This window comes from Helianthus annuus, chromosome 5 (genome assembly GCF_002127325.2).
Source record: "Helianthus annuus cultivar XRQ/B chromosome 5, HanXRQr2.0-SUNRISE, whole genome shotgun sequence".
NCBI lineage: Eukaryota > Viridiplantae > Streptophyta > Magnoliopsida > Asterales > Asteraceae > Helianthus > Helianthus annuus.
Window position 1 is genome coordinate 3,971,657 of NC_035437.2, and position 22,094 is coordinate 3,993,750.

At 37.9% G+C, this 22,094-nt stretch overlaps 1 protein-coding gene and 2 long non-coding RNA genes across 5 annotated transcripts; all 3 read left to right on the top strand.

Annotated features, from left to right (window-relative positions):
* The first annotated feature begins 5,541 nt into the window (after positions 1-5,541).
* LOC110942505 lies at positions 5,542-6,021 on the top strand. Its single transcript, XM_022184282.1, has one exon. The coding sequence runs from the start codon at positions 5,542-5,544 to the stop codon at positions 6,019-6,021; it is 480 nt and encodes a 159-aa protein (XP_022039974.1).
* Positions 6,022-12,444: 6,423 nt separating this feature from the next.
* On the top strand, positions 12,445-15,349 carry LOC110938446. 2 transcript variants are annotated; one of them, XR_002591402.2, is made up of 3 exons: positions 12,445-12,592; positions 13,373-13,461; positions 15,283-15,349. It is a non-coding gene; the product is annotated as an uncharacterized LOC110938446 (long non-coding RNA). The 2 variants fall into 2 exon arrangements; XR_002591403.2 differs by having other exon boundaries at positions 13,378-13,461.
* Positions 15,350-17,963: 2,614 nt separating this feature from the next.
* LOC110938447 lies at positions 17,964-20,855 on the top strand. 2 transcript variants are annotated; one of them, XR_002591405.2, is made up of 3 exons: positions 17,964-18,111; positions 18,892-18,980; positions 20,769-20,855. It is a non-coding gene; the product is annotated as an uncharacterized LOC110938447 (long non-coding RNA). The 2 variants fall into 2 exon arrangements; XR_002591406.2 differs by having other exon boundaries at positions 18,897-18,980.
* Positions 20,856-22,094: the final 1,239 nt, after the last annotated feature.

Sequence of the window (22,094 nt, forward strand, 5' to 3'; positions counted from 1 at the left end):
TTGTGGAGCACGGATTATGTTTTGAAACTTATTGAACTTATGTTATACTTTTGGGTTTCGTACTTATGCTTCCGCTATACTTATAAACTATGGTTATGTTTTAAACACCTATCGTATTGAATGATTGGTTTACATTTATTATATCTGATATAAATTACAGGTTCGATATGATTGGTGGCTTGATCCAGGTCAGTCACGCTCCCAAGCGGTGATACTCCGCAGGTGGATTTTGGGGGTGTGACATATAGTATTTATATATATATATATATTTTTTTATATAGTTTAATCGTACGTGACAAACAAGCTCGAACCGGTTAATTATAGTTATGTTTATTATATTTGACGACTTACACTATATTGATTGAATATTGTTGGAGTTTTATAAAAATAACGACACTTTAGTTGTCGGGGCCGTCCAAAAACAGAGGAAACTCTGCCCGTTTTTCTAGAAAATCCGTAAAACGAAACACGTTTTTTTTAATATAAAGACACTTTATATACAAGTGTATAATATTTTCGACGACACTTTGCAAACATACGAAAACGACAATTCTTTTATAAAATAAATATATTTTATATATTTATTTCAAGCGTCAAACAACTCGTATTCGTTTTACAAAATAAATAAAGTTATTATATTTATTTTTAGACTTCAAAAACTCGACGAATTATTTTACGAAAGTAAATATAGTTCACTTCAAACGTCAAACAAAAACAACGCTATGGAATTTATTTCGACAACAAGAATAAATATAGTTATTATTATATTTATTCCAAACGAACTCGAATCCTTTTATAAATAAATATAGTTATATATTTATTTTCCAATACAAGTCGACGATTCTTTTACAAAATAAATATAACTGTTATATTTATTTTATACGCCTAGACGACACATACGTATATTTTTTTGGCAAATATACACAAGACGCAAAATATATAATACGAGTTTATTATATATTACTTTCATACGAATATTCCTTCATATCAACATACAACTTCTTAAAACGAGCTGACCAGTATAACTTCTTCGCTTATTTTAAGTTGACAATTTACCGTCATATCGTTCGGTCAACGATTCGGTAGAGCTCGATTACACGTAGTTAGTTACTGCGTTTATTTAGAGACTTATTAGATATTCCGTGTTAGGAATACTGTAGAATGCACGCTAGCAAGTCGAGCCTTGGAAACGACATCAAGAAGTCGTAAATTAGCTAGCTTTGCACAGGAATATTCAGGTGAGTTCATAACCCCACATTTTTACAATTTTATAAATGTTTTCGGGGTGGAAAGACATGCACTTTTTGCAAAGCATACAAGAATTATATATTTTTAAACCATGTTACAAAGAACACAAATGGTTTACGAAAAGCTTATGATTTATACCGGTTTTCCAAACAAGCGTATTTTTTTGAAAATACAAAGACAAGAGTTTAAAAATACATGAGTTATGGTATGAAAATATAAAAAGCACACTTGGTGAGAACGAGTACCAAGTGTGTTGCGATATAAGAATACAAGAAAACACACTTGGTGAGAAACGAGTACCGAGTGTGATGTGATATAAGAATACGGGAAGCGCGCTTGGTGAGAAACGAGAACCAAGTAGGATGCGCTATGAAAAAATGATGCGAGAAATCGTGTCACGAATAGGGTACAGAAGCACCATTAATCAACAATATACCTAGACCGCAGAACAAAAGGTTAGATCTAACGGGTGCCGGGCAGCCACACTCTCGGTGAGGGCGAGTATCGAGTAGTGCTTTTGTGTCTCAGAATATACCAATTAAATGCCTAAGGTTTGGTGACTTCCTATGTCGTGCCACGTGTTAATGGCCTTGCAACCCATTAACAATCCTGAAATTTACAGGAATACTTTAATTACATGAAATTCATACCATACTAAAACTTGAAATATACTTGAAGTACGTGGGGTACTCAAGAAGATTAGAATTATACATAGAGTACTTGGTGTACACATGAATACTTGAATTATACATGAAAACTTGATTTATACGTGACACAAACTATGTTTTCATTCAGAGTTTCAAGTAACTCGATAAGAAAATGATTTTAAATACATTTTCTCAACAAAACATCAAAAACCGGTTATTCAAAAAGATTTACTTCAAATCTTTTACAAACAAACAATGAACTCGCTCAACTTTATGTTGACTTTTTCGCATGTTCTTTCTCAGGTTGCATTTCTAAGACAAGGCACGGTTGGAATAGGAGGACCATGAAGAGTCGAGTACTTAGTGGGCGTTCAACTTCTAAAAGACTTAGATTGTTTGCTTCCGCTGTGCAATGAAGATACCAGTCCAGTCACGCCAATGCTCTGATAATTTCGGGGTGTGACAATACACGTGTGTAAATTAATGACCATGATTTGATGATGAAATTCTAGCCATACACGTGTGTAAATCAATGGCCAGAATTTGTTCATTCAGTTCGCAAATACACTAGTGTTTATATATATATAGGGTTAAATGCCATTTTAGTCCCTGTGGTTTGGGCCATTTTGCCAGTTTAGTCCAAAGGTTTCATTTTTAACCTGTGGGTCCAAAAAGGTTTCACAGTTGCCATTTTAGTCCACTTGGTTAACTTCATCCATTTTTTCTGTTAACGAGAATGCCAATTTGGTCATTTTGTATGTAATTCTGTTAACTAAAAGAGCAATTCAGCCATATAAAATGATCGAAATGGCCTTCTGGTTAACAGAAAAAATGGATGAAGTTAACCCAGTGGACTAAAATGGCAACTGTGAAATCTTTTTGGACCCACAGGTTAAAAATGAAACCTTTGGACTAAACTGGCAAAATGACCCAAACCACAGGGACTAAAATGGCATTTAACTCTCTCTCTCTCTATATATATATATAGGGTAAGGTTCATGCGAGAACCGCAAGAAACAATGTGAACACAACCTAAAATAGCTAAAAAACCCTAACCCCCCCCCCCAAAAAAAAAAAAACCCTAACCCCCCCCCCCAAGCTAAATGCTAAAAACTAAACCCCCCCAAAACCTAAAAAAAACCTAACCCCCCTAAAACCTAACCCCCCCCCCCCCAAAGCTAAAATGCTAAAACCTAAACCCCCAAAAAACTTAAAAAAATAAAAAAAAATCTAATTTTTTTTTAATTTTTTTTATGTTAAAATCGCTAGTTTTAGTAGCAAAAAAAAAAAAAATTTTTTGGCTACTAAAAGTAGAGATTTTAGAATAAAAAATATTAAATTTTTTTTTTTTTGTGTTTTTAGCTATTTTTAGGCATTTTTGCTTGTGTTCACATTGGTTCTCGCGGTTCTCGCAATAAGGGTGGTTCCTAACGGATCTTTGTCCTATATATATATAATATATAATATATATATATATATATATATATATATATATATATATATATATATATATATATATATGTAGTGAAAGTGTAAAATACAATATTGCTTAACGTATGAGCGTACGCTGTGAAATTACACACGTAAAACTCAAAACCCTAATCAAGCATGTTGAAAAAACCATAGTCACGCATGTTATACTTATGTAATGAAGCATGTTATGGTTTTCAACATGCGTGATTATGGTTTCACAACATGCGTGATTAGAGTTTTGAGTTTTACAATGTGCGTAATTTCACACGGTACGCTCGTACGTTAAGCAATATTGTATATTAACTGGCCCCTCTCTCTCTCTCTATATATATATATATATATATATATATATATATATATATATATATATATTTATTTGCTAAAAGAATATAGCCTATCTTAAAGAATTTAAGTTAAAACACAGTAACACACATAATATTCATTATCTTATATGATTATTCATATCGTTCCTGTAGATACAAATATCTTATAAAAAAAGTTTGCTCCTCTTTATTCATTTAATTAAACGAATATAAAATCCCATTCATGTTTATTTTTTTGAAACTACATTCATGTTTATTCGTTTAGTGATTAAAAGAACTTCCCTACGATTAATGAACAGTTCATTAAATGTTTATTTACAGCCCTACATATAGTTAAAGCAAGTGAATGATTTGAAATTCGAGTTATTTTATTTCATGGAATAACACTCGTAGCTCTTGATTGGATATTAACTTGCACAGTACGAGCAAACGTAATCATTTACGGACTGTATTAATTTAAATTGCTTATAATATGATTACATTGGAGATCAAGGGCATGGCCATGAATGCATGCGTAGAAGATGATGATTCCCTGTTTGTGTTCTAATTTTTATTATCTTTTTTGCAGGTTTTATAAAATAATGTTTTCAAGGTGTAGTTTTTCAAAGGAAGCAGTTACATACATACGTATCCAAGATAGTTGAGGTTCCAGTTTTTGTTTTAATTATTTCTTTTTGGTTTCCAGATCTAGTATTATGAATAATGAAATAGAATCTTTGGTGGGTTTGGTGAAATATAATAGCAAACTAAAACTGACTCATGTTTGCTACCCTCATCCTTCATGTCTTAACATTTTAAAATCTGAATGTCAACTAATTGCAGACAATCTTTTGCTTATTCTCTTATTTTTATCAGAATTAATTTTGTATTTTAATATATTATGTCTTTGCACTTTATTGTATACCGGTTAGCTAGAGTGAAAAAAATAGAAGTTTTCAATTGAGGGGTCACAAGTAGTATGTTCTACATTTCCTTCAAGTATCCATCCAGTGGCGTCTCTGAGAATTCACATACCCTGTTCGAGCTCGAAAAACATGCCTATATGCTTTAACGATAAACAATATAACTACGAAAATGACAAAAAATTGTAGTATTTGACAAAAATTGAAGTGACGATGTTCGACTGTTCGTTACTCTGATGAGATTGTTCGTCTCGTCCTTTCAGATTCCAAGATTCCATGAAATTGCCGCCGGGTGTTATAATTTTTATTAAAATCATATTAGTATTGGGTCAATAAACCTTATGTGTAGTTGGCTAAATTATAAACCATTAAAAAATATTTGATAATGGGCCTATTTTGGAATTGGTATGTGTTTACAATTTTTTTTAAATAACATATATATTGTTGGATAATGATATCGATAGCTGCATCCTTATCTCTAATTTTATCACCTATTATTAGCTGTAGTTTGTTTTAGTTAGTTCCTGTTTTCTGCTGGTTTATTCCTCATATATGTATGATCGATCTTATTTAACTAATAAAAAAAAAAGGATACAGAGTTGCAGCTCTTTGATTACCAAATTCTACATGGTATCAGAGCAGGCACAACAAATTTAAGATCATTAATTACGGTCCCATGGCGGGAGACAAGCAGGGATCATCCGGTGATGATGTCGACACCATTGACACCAATTCACCATTCTATCTACACCCCTCTGACTATCCAAAATAGATGCAGGTTAAGGAGAGTCTTACAGACAATAACTTCAACGACTGAATTCAGGAGATGACAAACTTCTTATTCGCCAAGAATAAGATAGGGTTCGTGGATGGATCCATAAAGAAGCCGGAGAAAACCGATAACAAATATATGAATTGGATGCGGTGTGACGCCATGATAAATGGGCAATGGAAAAGGAGATAAGAGCAAGTGTTAAATATGCAAACACAGCCGCAGAAATTTGGAAAGATCTACAAGAGAGGTTTGGTAAAGAGAGTGCGCCAAGGTCGTACGAGATCAGACAGTCGATCACCATGACCCGCCAAGAAGGGTCCACTGTATCGGCCTATTTCACAAAGTTACGTGGATTGTGGGATGAAATAGATACAATGTTACCAGCCCCTCGATGCGAGTGTGAAGGATGCAAGTGTGATGTTGGAAAAAGGCTCGTAGAATTGAAAGAAAAGGAGAGATTATATGAATTTTTAATGGAACTAAATGCTGACTTCACGGTGATTAGAACACAGATCCTTGCCATGAAGCCCACACCAACGCTTGGTATTGCCTACCACTTGGTCGCTGAAGATGAACAACAAAGAAACATCACGGCTGGAAAGAAGACTGTGTCGGAATCGATAGCTTTTCAAGCTGCACAACAAGGAAAATGAGACGAACAGATTCAAAGGAAGCCGTGGCAAAGGAACGAGAAAACACAGCCGAATAACAAAGGAGAACATTGTACATTTTGAGGAAGAGACGGGCATGTTCGTGAAGGATGTTTCAAAGTGATTGGATACCCAGATTGGTGGCCTGGAAAGGGAAAGAAAGAGATCCTGAAACCGAAGGCAGCAGTTGCAGAAACAACATCGAGTCCTGTACCGGGCCTTAATGATGAGCAATACGGGATGTTTCTCAAGTTTTTCCGCAAGAAAGATGAACAAAAAGAGAATAACAACAACCTTCCAGCAGCAAATATGGCAGGTAGAATTGATAAAAATGATAACTGGATCATGGATTCAGGGGCAACCGATTCCATGACCCACGTACGGGGATTGCTCGATAATCTCACAACCAATACCAACGAATTACCTGTTGTGATACCCAATGGACAAACTGTTCCTGTAAAAGGGAATGGCAAGGTCCTTTTTAAGGGAGGCGTTAGAGTAAAAGACGTGCTTTTTGTACCAAATTTTAAATGCAATCTTGTCACACCCCCAAAATCCACAAGCGGAGTATCACCGCAGGGAGCGTGACATGACCAAGATCAAGCCACCAATCATATTGAACAATGTATTAAAGTAAATATAAAACCAACCACAATATAATTGGTGTCCAAAAGAAATTAACCAAGTTCAAGTTATCAGCGAAAGCATAAAGTTTAAAACCAAAACATAAGTTTAGAAGTTCAAATGTTAACATGGAACTCAACAGTCCATGTCCCATAACGACCCTGTCCTCCTGTGCAAGCTCCATCTAAGCACCTAACGACCTGCAAGGCATATAGTAACGAATCAACAACAAAGTTGAGCGAGTTCACAGTTGGGCGTTCGTTCTAAGTTGTTTAAAAAACATAGGTTTCCTTTTAGCTGGCTTACTTGCCGTGGGGGTTAACCCATAGTTGAAAAACATGATTAACCCTTTCCTTTTACTCTGGCTCCCAGCCGTGGGGGCTACCCCATGAATATCCCACTAGACCCGTTACCATATCGACTACTGACTGAGAAAGTTGGGTGCCCTAAGTCAATGTCTATCATCATTGACGTGCCCAGATCCATTAGTCCACTCCCGTCCTCTGCGGCATGGTGTGGGGCTTGTCAAACCTAATAGCGCTATTTAACTAATGACCCGTTTTCCATTGGCCCGACAATTAAGTCGATATAAAAATGAGGGACTTAATGATAGAGTTTTTGGTCTAGCATCAATGTTGTCACCCTTCAGTTAAGAGGGTGGAGGTACGTGTCCTATATAAGGAGATCACGCAGGTTCCAATGTTGTCACCCTTCAATTAAGAGGGTGGAGGTACGTATTCTAACCAAGAAGAATACGCAGGTTTCCTTTCAATCATTTACCCATTCCCAACCACCGGGAATCCCATGCCTTGTCGAAAGTGTGCACTTACCTTAGGTTAGCTCGGCAGATACACAAAAAGGTCACTTGAGCTATTTGTGGTCAACCACGTCCTAACATGGTTACCATACAAGTCAGGTCTAGGTTCAAGTATTGCACGTAGGTTTACATATAAGCTAACAGGTTACGAACACGTAATGATCATGGAAACCACGTAGAACACGTTAACAGTCAAGTACACACATAATGTCCAACTTGTGAGACTCAGATGATTGAGTCGTTGAGCTTGTGTGAGCCCAATCATCTTGTGCGATCCAATATTAAAGCCCAATAACAACCGGCCCAACCTATTGTGTGTCCAGCACAACCTTGTGCGACTCACGACGGGTTGTGCGATTGAAAACACCCCGGCCCATTACATCCTAAGCCCAACAGCTTGTACAGCCCAACAATTAAACAAACACTTTGACTTGTGCGGTCCAGATGGACTTGTGCGACTACGGGTGACTTGTGCGATTGGAGTTTTGGGCTGTTCGGCCCAACAGCCTATCATAACTAAATCTATATGCAGCCCAACATCTTGTGCGATCAGCACAACCTTGTGCTATTCACAAGATGTTGTGCGCTTGTGCTTTAGGGAGTTGTACAACATGTTTAAACAGTTGCACCCTATGGCTTGTGCGATTGGCTTGTGCGACTAGGCACTTGTGCGATTAGTTATCTACTTCCTTAAATCATGCAATCAGTTACAACAATTTGAACAATTCTTGTTTTACAATTATTCGACCAAATCAAGCATTAAATTGGTCAACAATCAACAGTTTCCAATCTTGTGTCAATCGATCAAATCAAAGGTTTAACTGTTAATTCTTTTGACACTAATCAACATTCAATCATAAGCATAATCAGATCAAACGGTTTAGCTTTCTTAATTTCATATGAACATCAACACTAATCTTATACCAACCGAAACATTCATTCATATCACTATCATCATCCGGTTCGGTTCTTTTAATAATCATCACGACCCTATCATGCAGTTCTGATTACTTATGTATCATCACAACTCCAAGATCATACCAAAGCTTACATCAAACATACACATATTCCAAATCCCTATGATTAAACCTTCTAACATAAACAAACCTAGTTACCACAAACAATCATAGCAGGACAATCATACGAGTATACAATGATGGAAAACTAACCGATAGAAAGGTAGAATGAGATTGTTTCGAACAAGAAAGTCTTCGAGGAAGAGGGTGTTGCCGTCGGTCTTTGAAGGAGAGAAAGAGAGAGAGTAGGGTTTGTGTGTTTGAGTGTTTTTGCAAGATATGAGAAACAAAACTCCACCATAGGTTCTTGTTTGTGTATTAAGGGGAGTGGGCCAAACCCGTACATGGGCTGCCTTTGGTTCCGAGTTCAAAGGGTGTGGGCGGAGAGTGGTGTGCCTAAAGGGCTTCTACGATTAGATAGTCTTGTGCAATCGAGGGTTATTAATTATTCGTGCTTGTAATACAATCACACATAACACGTAGCATACAACTTATAATCATTCATTAAAACAAATATATCAATCAGTCACAAAGAGTTCATACAGGTTACATCAAGCACAAAAATAGGTTCGGAAATACAAGTTGTCACATCATCCCCAAGTTGAAAGAAATTTCGTCCTGAAATTTAGCACGTAGTTACTAAGGAAGCTAGTTAGGTTGCGTGGTTTCCTGGTTTTCCTGGGGTGTCACATCCTTCCCCCGTTGGTTTGGAATTTCGTCCCGAAATTCCGCAATAGCTTCAGCCTCAGTAGTGGTTTCCCTTTTCTCGAACAATTGGGGATACTTGTGTTTCATTTGGTCTTCTCGTTCCCAAGTAAACTCTGGGCCACGACGGGAGTTCCAACGAACTCGAATAATGGGTATCCTAGTACGTTTGAGAACCTTAACATCTCGGTCCGTAATTTCTACTGGTTCTTCAACGAATCGCAGCTGATCATCGATGGTGAGTTCCTTGAGAGGAACTATGAGGGTCTCATCTGACAGATACTTCTTCAAATTTGACACATGGAATACGTTGTGAACTCCACTGAGTTCTTCAGGTAGATTCAGTCTATAGGCCACCTTGCCAATTCTCTCAGTGATTTCAAAAGGTCCAACATAATGTGGATTCAGCTTGCCTCGCTTGCCAAAACGAACCACACCCTTCAAAGGTGAGACTTTTAGTAGTACTTGATCCCCAACCTGGAATTCGAGCGGTTTCCTGCGCTTCTCTGCATAGCTTTTCTGACGGTCACGAGCTGCCGCCATTCGTTGTCGTATTTGGGCAATCTTTTCTGTCGTGTCGACGACGAGTTCTAGGCCAGTGATTTGGCTGTCACCAACTTCTGCCCAGCATAAGGGTGATCGGCATTTCCGTCCATACAAAGCCTCGAACGGAGTAGCATGGATGCTAGTGTGGTACCTATTGTTATGTGAAAACTCTACCAAAGGTAGATGTCTTTCCTAGCCGTTGCCAAAGTTGATTACACATGCTCGAAGCATGTCTTCAAGAGTTTGAATGGTGCATTCAGTCTGCCCATCCGTCTGTGGATGATATGCTGTGCTCATGTCTAGATGCGAGCCAAAGGATTTGTGCATCACTTGCCACAAATCAGAGGTAAAACATGGATCTCGATCAGAAATGATGGAAGTTGGCACCCCGTGCCTCGAGACTACTTCCTTCAGGTAGATGTCTCCTAAAGTAGAGAACTTATCCGTTTCTTTGATAGCCAGGAAGTGTGCAGACTTGGTTAGTCGATCCACCATCACCCAAATGGTATCGTTTCGTCATTGAGATCTTGGTAAGCCAGTAACGAAGTCCATGGAAATTTGCTCCCATTTCCATGTCGGGATCTCTGGTTGTTGAAGTAGGCCTGATGGCTTCTGGTATTCGACCTTGACTCTTTCACAAGTCAAACATTTACTAACATAGGTCGCTATGTTAGCTTTCATGTGGGGCCACCAGTATGTAGCTTTGAGATCGTGGTACATCTTATCAGAACCAGGATATACTGAGTAACGAGACTTGTGTGCTTCATCCATCACAAGCTCACGTAGATTACCATAAAATGAAACCCAGATGCGCCCTGCCAGGTAGTAAGCACCATCTTCCTTTAGTTCTAACCGTTTCTCCAATCCTTGCAGGGACTCAGCCCTGATGTTCTCTTCTTTCAATGCTTCGACCTGAGCATCACGAATTTGGGCAGGAAGACTAGAGTGAATGGTAAGCTGTAACACACGTACACGCTTAGGTATGGTTTCCTTTCGACTGAGGGCGTTAGCCACCACATTGGCTTTGCCTGGATGGTACTTGATTGCACATTCGTAGTCGTTAAGGAGTTCGACCCATCGACGCTGTCGCATGTTCAACTCCTTCTGATCGAAGATATGCTGGACACTCTTGTGACCAGTGTAAATGGTGTACTTGGTACTGTCCAAGTAATTTCTCCATATCTTGTGTGCAAACACTACTACCCCCAACTCCCAGTCGTAGGTATCGTAGTTCCTTTCGTGAACTTTAAGTTGGCGTGATGCGTAAGCAATGACTTTCTCACGTTGCATCAGCTCACAACTAAGTCCTTGGATTGACGCGTCAGAGTAAACCACAAAATCGTCTGTGCCTTCAGGCAATGAGAGAATAGGTGCGCTACAAAGCTTCGACTTCAGCTGCTGAAATGCAGATTCCTGAGCATCACCCCCAACAGTAGGTGACACCCTTCTGAGTAAGAACGGTAAGAGGCTGTGCAATCTTTGAGAAATCCTTGATAAACCTTCTGTAGTAACCTTCCAATCCCAAGAATTGACGGATTTCCGTTCGTGTTCGAGGTACAGGCCAGTTCTTGATCGAGTCATCCTTGGATGGATCAATGTGAATCCCATCCTTATTAACCACGTGGCCTAAGAAATGGACTTTACGAAGCCAAAAGTCGCATTTCGAAAACTTAGCATAAAGTTGTTCTGCTTGAAGAAGTTCCAAAATAAGTCCCAAATGACGCTCATGTTCCTCCTGACTCTTGGAATAGATCAGGATGTCATCGATGAAAACAAGTGACATATTCGTCAGGTTAGACTAGGTTCGAATGTCGCGTCTGAGAATCCATATTGGTTGTATCAAGTTCAAAGAACAGTACCTGTGGTATCATCATATTCATGGCCCAATGCTCATCGAGTAATGTTCGTAGTGTGTAACTTGTCCAAGCGAGTGTCCGCGGGGGTTCTTATTAGGATCACAGAATCCCAAAAGTATATCATGTATGGATATGGAAACATAAGAAAGAGTAGTCGCAATTGATGAGTAAGCGTTTAAGAATCCACATCAGGGGTTTGCCTGATGTTGAAGGTACAGCTGGTTGTACGCAAGTTGGGGTATGGTTAAGATTAAGTATGTCGTTGATCAAATGTAGCTGTCACGGGGTTAAATCAATCAGAACAAGATTTCAACATAGTAGCATGATTGTCGTACAAGTGTGTAGTGTTAAGGTTTACTGAGACTTCCATCAAAAGTCGTTGGACTTGCCCACATGCGAAGGAGGAACAGTTCACCTGAATCCATGAACTTAGGTGTGTGTGATTCATCAAGTAAGCAACCAAGTTAGGGGAAGTTCCTTTGGTCGTGCGAATGAACCCAAATTACATCTGCGTAGTCGTGAGGTTCCAAAGGAAAGACGCGAAAACGTGTTCAAGGGAGTATGATCGTATTAACAATACATCACCACCCTCAAGGTTTCAAGGAGTGATCACCAATGATCGAAAGTCGAGCCTTCCAAATTCTGTAACGCCCCAAAAATCAGAATGTAAATATTTGTCGTGTGTTCATATATGGCACGTTATGAAATTAATAACTAGGCTATTTAACCTAGTTAAGGGTATGGTCAAAAGTATTAAATGATGAAGGTGGTGTCGGTTATGTTTTAAAGGCAAACCCGAGGGCTTAAAGTGGAACAAGATGGAAGTTGTGTTATTAAAAGAAAATTACAACACACACAAACACACCTTCGTGTGTGTTCTAGATCGATCAGGAGACTCCCATGGAGTCTCAAACCCTAAACATGAAAGATCATCAAATTGGAAGGCTAAATGATGCTTAAACTCATAACCGAGCATGGATTAATGATCACCAACACGAGGGGATCATAAGGTATGTCTTAAATCTAAGATTGATGATCATGGGTGAAGTGGGTTATGCTCTAATCCGTGAGATAATATGAAATTGATTATGTATAAGGGTTAGAAACATCATATAGAACATGGGTTATGTAAGGTTTGTGTTAATTTGAAGTTTAGATGTGAAACCCGTTTGCTATGGTGAGGATGATGACTTGAATCACCATTTATGTTTAATTCTTGTTGAAAGAATGATGTATTATGTGGGTATGATGAAAGCTTGTTAGATGAATTAGGAGAAATATGATGATGCTATGTTTGATGTTTAATTGGAAAGGAAACATGATGATTAGTAGTAGGTTTTGATGGGTTATGTATGAAATTAGAAGATGCATGTATGAATTAGTTGTACGTTATGCTTAAAAGGTGGTACACGCACATCAAGTGTATGATAAAATGTATATAGTGTTGTCCGTATAGTCGATTATGATGTTACTAGTATATGATGATAAATCGATAGTTAAATATGGTTAATAGTTGACTTTGAAAGTCAACTAAGTATAAGAATCATGATTTGAATCGTTATCGTAAAGGTAGGATTATAAGAAGTCGTATGATACATGTTATAGCAATCCCGCGTTAAATGTAATGACATGATGAGTTACATGAATTTAAGCGTATATGGAAATGATTATATGAGTTATGTTGGTTAAGAATGAATAATGAAAGTTAAGTATGAAAGATGCGATTTACATGATGGTTAACATGCACAAATGAGTATGCTAATAAGAGCGTGATTTTGATGAAATGAAAGTATAGGAATCACGTCGAGACGGGCGCAAGCATGAGATGTTAACGGGTCAATAAGAGGCAAGGAATCGGATGCGAGCACGGACGCATAAGGTAAGTGATTTCCGTAATCACTTCTTAGTTCAAGTAAGTAATAAAGTGTTGTGATTAATTAAACATGATGCTTGAGGTCAAATGTGTGTTAAAGCCTTTCGTCGTAAATGATGGGATTAAAGTTGACCAAAATGCCCTCGATGGGTATTTTGGGGTAAACGATCTTAAAAGTAGTTTAGGAATAAGTTATTCGATTAGTTTAATGTTTTGGACAAGTATGGATGTAGGGATGATGATTTGGTTAGTCATAGACCAATTAATGCGCGAATACCTTTAACGGGTCAAAACAAGCATATGAACATTAATGTGTTAAGAGGATGTAAGACATCCAAAAATTTAGTAATTTATGATAGACGTCACTGATATTAATATGTTTACAAGAGGTTATGGTAAAACAAACAAGTTATGATGATGTATGCATGAACGGGTCAAATAGTTAGAAAATAGTAATAAGTCGAATGTATGTAAGTTAAGAATTTCCTTAATCCGGAGGTAAGATTTTAAGTCCATATGGTAGAATGTGAATTGACAAGCATGTGGGAAGAAACGGGAGGTTAAACGGGTAAACGGTTCGAAAGTTACGCAAGTTTTAGCGTTTTCGGACATTGAAACGGATCTGCAGCGAAATGGCGCATGGTCATGCGCTTGGCCGCATGGTCGTGCGCTTGGCCGCATGGTCGTGCGCTTGGCCGCATGGTCGTGCGATTTCGAGCAAATCATTGCACTAGCTTGTGCACTGCCAGTGCCCCCATCGTCGTAGGAACTGCACGGTCGTGCGGTTGGATGCATGGCCGTGCATCAGTTGCCGTTGCACGGTCGTGCGGTTGGACGCATGGCCGTGCATCAGCTGCCAGTTCAGTATAATGTGCAGAATTCGTACAGAACAGTCCCGTAACCGAAAAGGAGTCCCGAATCGTATTCTAAACTTATTATAGAATGTTTATGGGATGCGATACGCGTGTATGTATATATACATGGAGCGAAATAAGTAGAAAGGCATAGGTAAATATATAGGTGGGTGGCTGCTTGGCGAAAACTGTTCGTTTGCTCTGTTTTGTATCGTGAACTCGTTTTAAACGCGTTTCAAGTTACGTACGACTAATTTAACCCACGTTTTTATAAGTTTAAGTGTATGAACATGCGTAGTTAGGTATGTATGTATGCTTATAAGTATGCGAGCAAGTACGTGGACCTATGATGGTATGTATAGGAGTAGGTATGTAAAAGCTTGGTATGATGCAAGTAGGAAAGGTATGTACGTATGTAGATGTGTATGTATGTATAAAGGTATGTACGAGTGTATGCATGTGTGTAAAGATGTAGGAAAGGTATGTACGTATGTAGATGTGTATGTATGTATGTATAAAGGTATGTACGAGTGTATGCATGTATGTAAAGATGTAGGAAAGGTATGTACGTATGTAGATGTGTATGTACGTATGTATAAAGATATGTATGAGTGTATGCATGTATGTAAAGATGTAGGAAAGGTATGTATGTATGTATGTATGTGTAAAGACATGTATGAGTGTATGCATGTATGTAAAGTTGTAGGAAAGATATGTATGTATGTAGATGTGAATGTATGTTTGTATGTAAGTACGTATGTAAGCATGATTTAGACACGTTGAGTGTTAACGTTTTTAATGATGTACCTTGAGAATGAAAAGTAATGCAGGTACATTACTGAAGCCTCACCAGGAAATGGATACGCAGATGAAATGCTTAAAGTTTAAAAAAAATGACGAATAGTGAAGTGTTCGTGAATGAATCTTGTTTATATAATGTGTGCTAATGTATGAATGAATGTGGTGAGTGCAGGTTGTACGAATCACGGATTAACCTCACAAGGAGTAGCGATCGAAGACCGAGTCACAAGATAGATTGTATGGGAATGATTACATATGTAACTTAGTGATGATAAGTTATTTTATCTTTATATTTTAAAGTGGACTTTCAAGTAAGACAAAACGTTTATAATGAATGAAATTTTAGGGTACGTATTTCCGCTGCGACTTATGGTTAAATGTGATTTAGGGTCTTACAAGTTGGTATCAGAGCCCTGGTTTGAGGGAATCAAGTACGAGAAAGTAAGTACTTGAACTCAAACTTGTGTGCTCTTGAGATAAGAAACCCGTACAATCTAAGACTCGATCAAGATCCAAAGATAGAAGCTAATGTAAGTATGTACTTATGTATACGTATGAAGAAACTGACGGTTTTGTATGTGCAAGGTAAGCATAAGTGTTTCAAGAGGATGATCCGTGAAAGCAGTTTAAGATGAATAACTAGAACCGTCAAGTGACAAATAGGCAAATGAGCCCCAGGTACGTGAATTTAATATGTGGGTATATGTAATGGTAAAACTCAGTAAAGGAAGGAAAATTTTGAATGAAAGACAAGGATTGTATGTAATGAAGTATTGAAAGTGATACACGCGCCGAAACCTAAGTCTACGGACATAAGGTGGCAATTGCATGAAGGCACGAAACTACTATGTGTATTGTGTACCTGGCCAGTACACGAGAAACGTACGACGTTCGTGAGATCATGATAATTGTTACAGGTATGTCCGGTAGAGTTGGGTAGCAGGCGGGCGTGTGGGTGAAATGGGAAGTAAGACTCTCGGGAAAATGAGAGTACTATGTAAGAATGAAAAAAAAAACATGCCTGTTAAGAATGAAGAATGTTGAATCCGTAAGAAAGTGCGGATCAACAAGGTATGAATGAAATGTTTGAATCCACGAGACGGATTCAAGCAATGAAATGTATGAATGAAATGATTGAATCCGCCAGATGGATTCAAGGAAGGAAAGGTATGAATGCAATGTTTGAATCCGCAAGACGGATTCAAGGTATGAAAGGCATGAATGGGATGTTTGAATCCGTGAGACGAATTCAAGGTATGAAAGGCATGAATGGGATGTTTGAATCCGCGAGACGGATTCAAAGTATGAAATACATGAAGGGAATGTTTGAAACCGCTAGTCGGATTCAAAACATAGAAATAATGAAAGGTAGGGATGCTACGATTGTGTACGCAGGACGAGCTTAAAATATAGAAATGATGAAAATAGCCCACATCGCGATGTGTCAATGGTTTGACCATGGTTGTGTCAAACGAATCATGTGAGTAAATGTAAAGTAACTGGATGAAAGAATGACCAGGATTGGCACGCAAACCTAAATTTTAAATTTTAAAATGAAAGAAAGAAGTTTTGAATAAGTTATGTGTTAAAAGTGCTGGTAATCGACTACTAGGAGTCAAAATGAATGACGGGCTAATACCCGGACAATGATATAAGTACGCACAAGAAGGAACCTAGAGGTGATGAAACCCATCGATTTGGTGGAGGTTGTGCACGAGTGAAGGCACATTGCACGAATGAATGAAATCTAGTCTAGTACGGCTAGTACACGTGAAGAAGGTGGACAGGTCTGATTTACGGATCGCTGAAGTATGGAAGGAAATCGAGGTAAGTAAAATGCTTTAATTTATGTCAGATAAGTATGAATTTGTAAGTTGAAAACGCCCTACAAAATGTATGGTGGAATGAGTATGGTATAGTACAGAATGTTCCATTCCTAACAGTGGACCTAAGAAGAAGATTATGTCGTTAAGGAATGAATCTCAAAGGTTTGAAGTGAAAATTTCGAGAATTCGCTAAACTCTCGTATAATGATTTTGCGTGACATGTGGGCTTATGTAAACGAAATCATGCATGAAATAAGAGGAATAGTAATGTAGAATGAACAAGGTGAATGGAAGATAGCGTAAGAGTATGTATGGTACAAGTAGTTATAGAAAAGATAGAATGATGTTAACTTTGAAGTGAAGCGCGTATATGTGATCATGAAATAGTAGTTTTGTGTGGTAACAAAACAAGAACTAAATGCTAAATAATATATGTATAGAATGTAATCTTAAGAGATAGGATGATTGTAGTGGATCCATTGGGAACGGATCATACGAATGTATGTATGATTACAGATTGAGGAAGTATGTATATAGACCCGTTATTGACAGGTCAAGGAAATGAAAATGATATGCGAAAGTATGATAAGGAAGGTATGGAATTGTTAGGAAGAAGTCAATGATATGAATGATGAAATAAACACGAAAGAAACATTAATAAGAATTCTGGGATGGATTCTTGAAGTTGGATGATAGTCATGGTGATGAGCTCGTGGTTATGTCGAGTGGACGTAGAGAAGGAATAATTAGTGTTAAATAAAGGTAAGAAAGGTTTCAGGGACGAAACCTCATTTAAGGGTGGTAGACTTGTAACGCCCCAAAAATCAGAATGTAAATATTTGTCGTGTGTTCATATATGACACGTTATGAAATTAATAACTAGGCTATTTAACCTAGTTAAGGGTATGGTCAAAAGTATTAAATGATGAAGGTGGTGTCGGTTATGTTTTAAAGGCAAACCCGAGGGCTTAAAGTGGAACAAGATGGAAGTTGTGTTATTAAAAGAAAATTACAACACACACAAACACACCTTCGTGTGTGTTCTAGATCGATCAGGAGACTCCCATGGAGTCTCAAACCCTAAACATGAAAGATCATCAAATTGGAAGGCTAAATGATGCTTAAACTCATAACCGAGCATGGATTAATGATCACCAACACGAGGGGATCATAAGGTATGTCTTAAATCTAAGATTGATGATCATGGGTGAAGTGGGTTATGCTCTAATCCGTGAGATAATATGAAATTGATTATGTATAAGGGTTAGAAACATCATATAGAACATGGGTTATGTAAGGTTTGTGTTAATTTGAAGTTTAGATGTGAAACCCGTTTGCTATGGTGAGGATGATGACTTGAATCACCATTTATGTTTAATTCTTGTTGAAAGAATGATGTATTATGTGGGTATGATGAAAGCTTGTTAGATGAATTAGGAGAAATATGATGATGCTATGTTTGATGTTTAATTGGAAAGGAAACATGATGATTAGTAGTAGGTTTTGATGGGTTATGTATGAAATTAGAAGATGCATGTATGAATTAGTTGTACGTTATGCTTAAAAGGTGGTACACGCACATCAAGTGTATGATAAAATGTATATAGTGTTGTCTGTATAGTCGATTATGATGTTACTAGTATATGATGATAAATCGATAGTTAAATATGGTTAATAGTTGACTTTGAAAGTCAACTAAGTATAAGAATCATGATTTGAATCGTTATCGTAAAGGTAGGATTATAAGAAGTCGTATGATACATGTTATAGCAATCCCGCGTTAAATGTAATGACATGATGAGTTACATGAATTTAAGCGTATATGGAAATGATTATATGAGTTATGTTGGTTAAGAATGAATAATGAAAGTTAAGTATGAAAGATGCGATTTACATGATGGTTAACATGCACAAATGAGTATGCTAATAAGAGCGTGATTTTGATGAAATGAAAGTATAGGAATCACGTCGAGACGGGCGCAAGCATGAGATGTTAACGGGTCAATAAGAGGCAAGGAATCGGATGCGAGCACGGACGCATAAGGTAAGTGATTTCCGTAATCACTTCTTAGTTCAAGTAAGTAATAAAGTGTTGTGATTAATTAAACATGATGCTTGAGGTCAAATGTGTGTTAAAGCCTTTCGTCGTAAATGATGGGATTAAAGTTGACCAAAATGCCCTCGATGGGTATTTTGGGGTAAACGATCTTAAAAGTAGTTTAGGAATAAGTTATTCGATTAGTTTAATGTTTTGGACAAGTATGGATGTAGGGATGATGATTTGGTTAGTCATAGACCAATTAATGCGCGAATACCTTTAACGGGTCAAAACAAGCATATGAACATTAATGTGTTAAGAGGATGTAAGACATCCAAAAATTTAGTAATTTATGATAGACGTCACTGATATTAATATGTTTACAAGAGGTTATGGTAAAACAAACAAGTTATGATGATGTATGCATGAACGGGTCAAATAGTTAGAAAATAGTAATAAGTCGAATGTATGTAAGTTAAGAATTTCCTTAATCCGGAGGTAAGATTTTAAGTCCATATGGTAGAATGTGAATTTACAAGCATGTGGGAAGAAACGGGAGGTTAAACGGGTAAACGGTTCGAAAGTTACGCAAGTTTTAGCGTTTTCGGACATTGAAACGGATCTGCAGCGAAATGGCGCATGGTCATGCGCTTGGCCGCATGGTCGTGCGCTTAGCCGCATGGTCGTGCGCTTGGCCGCATGGTCGTGCGATTTCGAGCAAATCATTGCACTAGCTTGTGCACTGCCAGTGCCCCCATCGTCGTAGGAACTGCACGGTCGTGCGGTTGGATGCATGGCCGTGCATCAGTTGCCGCTGCACGGTCGTGCGGTTGGACGCATGGCCGTGCATCAGCTGCCAGTTCAGTATAATGTGCAGAATTCGTACAGAACAGTCCCTTAACCGAAAAGGAGTCCTGAATCGTATTCTAAACTTATTATAGAATGTTTATGGGATGCGATGCGCGTGTATGTATATATACATGGAGCGAAATAAGTAGAAAGGCATAGGTAAATATATAGGTGGGTGGCTGCTTGGCGAAAACTGTTCGTTTGCTCCGTTTTGTATTGTGAACTCGTTTTAAACGCGTTTCAAGTTACGTACGACTAATTTAACCCACGTTTTTATAAGTTTAAGTGTATGAACATGCGTAGTTAGGTATGTATGTATGCTTATAAGTATGCGAGCAAGTACGTGGACCTATGATGGTATGTATAGGAGTAGGTATGTAAAAGCTTGGTATGATGCAAGTAGGAAAGGTATGTACGTATGTAGATGTGTATGTATGTATGTATAAAGGTATGTACGAGTGTATGCATGTGTGTAAAGATGTAGGAAAGGTATGTACGTATGTAGATGTGTATGTATGTATGTAGATGTGTATGTACGTATGTATAAAGATATGTATGAGTGTATGCATGTATGTAAAGATGTAGGAAAGGTATATATGTATGTATGTATGTATGTAATTGTGTATGTATGTATGTGTAAAGACATGTATGAGTGTATGCATGTATGTAAAGTTGTAGGAAAGATATGTATGTATGTAGATGTGAATGTATGTTTGTATGTAAGTACGTATGTAAGCATGATTTAGACACGTTGAGTGTTAATGTTTTTAATGATGTACCTTGAGAATGAAAAGTAATGCAGGTACATTACTGAAGCCTCACCAGGAAATGGATACGCAGATGAAATGCTTAAAGTTTAAAAAAAATGACGAATAGTGAAGTGTTCGTGAATGAATCTTGTTTATATAATGTGTGCTAATGTATGAATGAATGTGGTGAGTGCAGGTTGTACGAATCACGGATTAACCTCACAAGGAGTAGCGATCGAAGACCGAGTCACAAGATAGATTGTACGGGAATGATTACATATGTAACTTAGTGATGATATGTTATGTTTTTTTTTATATTTTAAAGTGGCCTTTCAAGTAAGACAAAACGTTTATAATGAATGAAATTTTAGGGTACGTATTTCCGCTGCGACTTATGGTCAAATGTGATTTAGGGTCTTACAAATTCTCTAAGCTGGAGCGTGTTCGTTTCAGTATCTCAACATGGAGTAGCGAGAACGTAATGTCACTGTGGTAAGAGAGTGATGGTTTGGTCTAAGCCAATGGTAGAAATTAGATATACCATTAATCAATAATCATGTGTCGGTGCAAGAGCTAGGGCAAAGATTCCGCATATTTAAGAAAAACTATCATGAAATTAAAGTACATCTCTTGTGGCGTAAGGTGGGTCAGGTAAACGTATAAATTATTGCGTTCGCCGGTGGGTTGAGTGATCCATATCTCCGTCTCCAAATGTCCTGAAGACTATTTCACCAATAATGGCATTCATTCGCTAAGTTGGGTATACGAGAGAGCTAATCAAGTAGTATAAGAATAAACCATCCAACAGGGTAATCAGGTAGTCTTGTGATCTGTGAAAATCGTGGTATGGTTGTTGGAGTTTCATTAAATTGGTTGCCAATTGAAGAAACATGGAATTAAATGAGGTTCATACAAAGAATCGAATGAAAACAGGGGTCCAACAATAACCGAAGAATTCAACCAAGTAATCCGTTGCTTAGAGGCAATTCTAATAGTGAGGTTTGGCGGCACGACACAAAAAGGGAAGTTCGTTGCATCACGGTCACGGAAGTATATCACTTGTCTAAAACAGAATTTGGTTGGTAGGGTTGCGAGTTGCAAAACGACAAACGCGTGTAACTGAGGCTGTTTCGTTTCTGGTAACGACGACCAGTGGAAATGATGAGGTTCGTCAACAGGGATGCGTGGGTATTGTTCTCCTAAATCCGAGTTCGTTTGAGCCAGGTCTGGTCTTCGTGAATGTTGACGTGCAAACCGAATATACGGAGGGTCAAATGGTGACGTCATGTCGAGATAAGCGTATGAATAGATAGAACACATATACGATTGTCGTAGCAGGGTGATGAGAAATCAGAAAGGGGTTTGACCACCACTTGCCAAATAGTTATTCAATTGTGTGTCATAAAGAACGTAGTAGGGCTAACAGGCAGCATGCTACTACTCTAAATAAACATACCATAAACATCACATTACACAAAAGTAATCTAGCAAATAGGAAATATAAACTTAAATCATACCACCT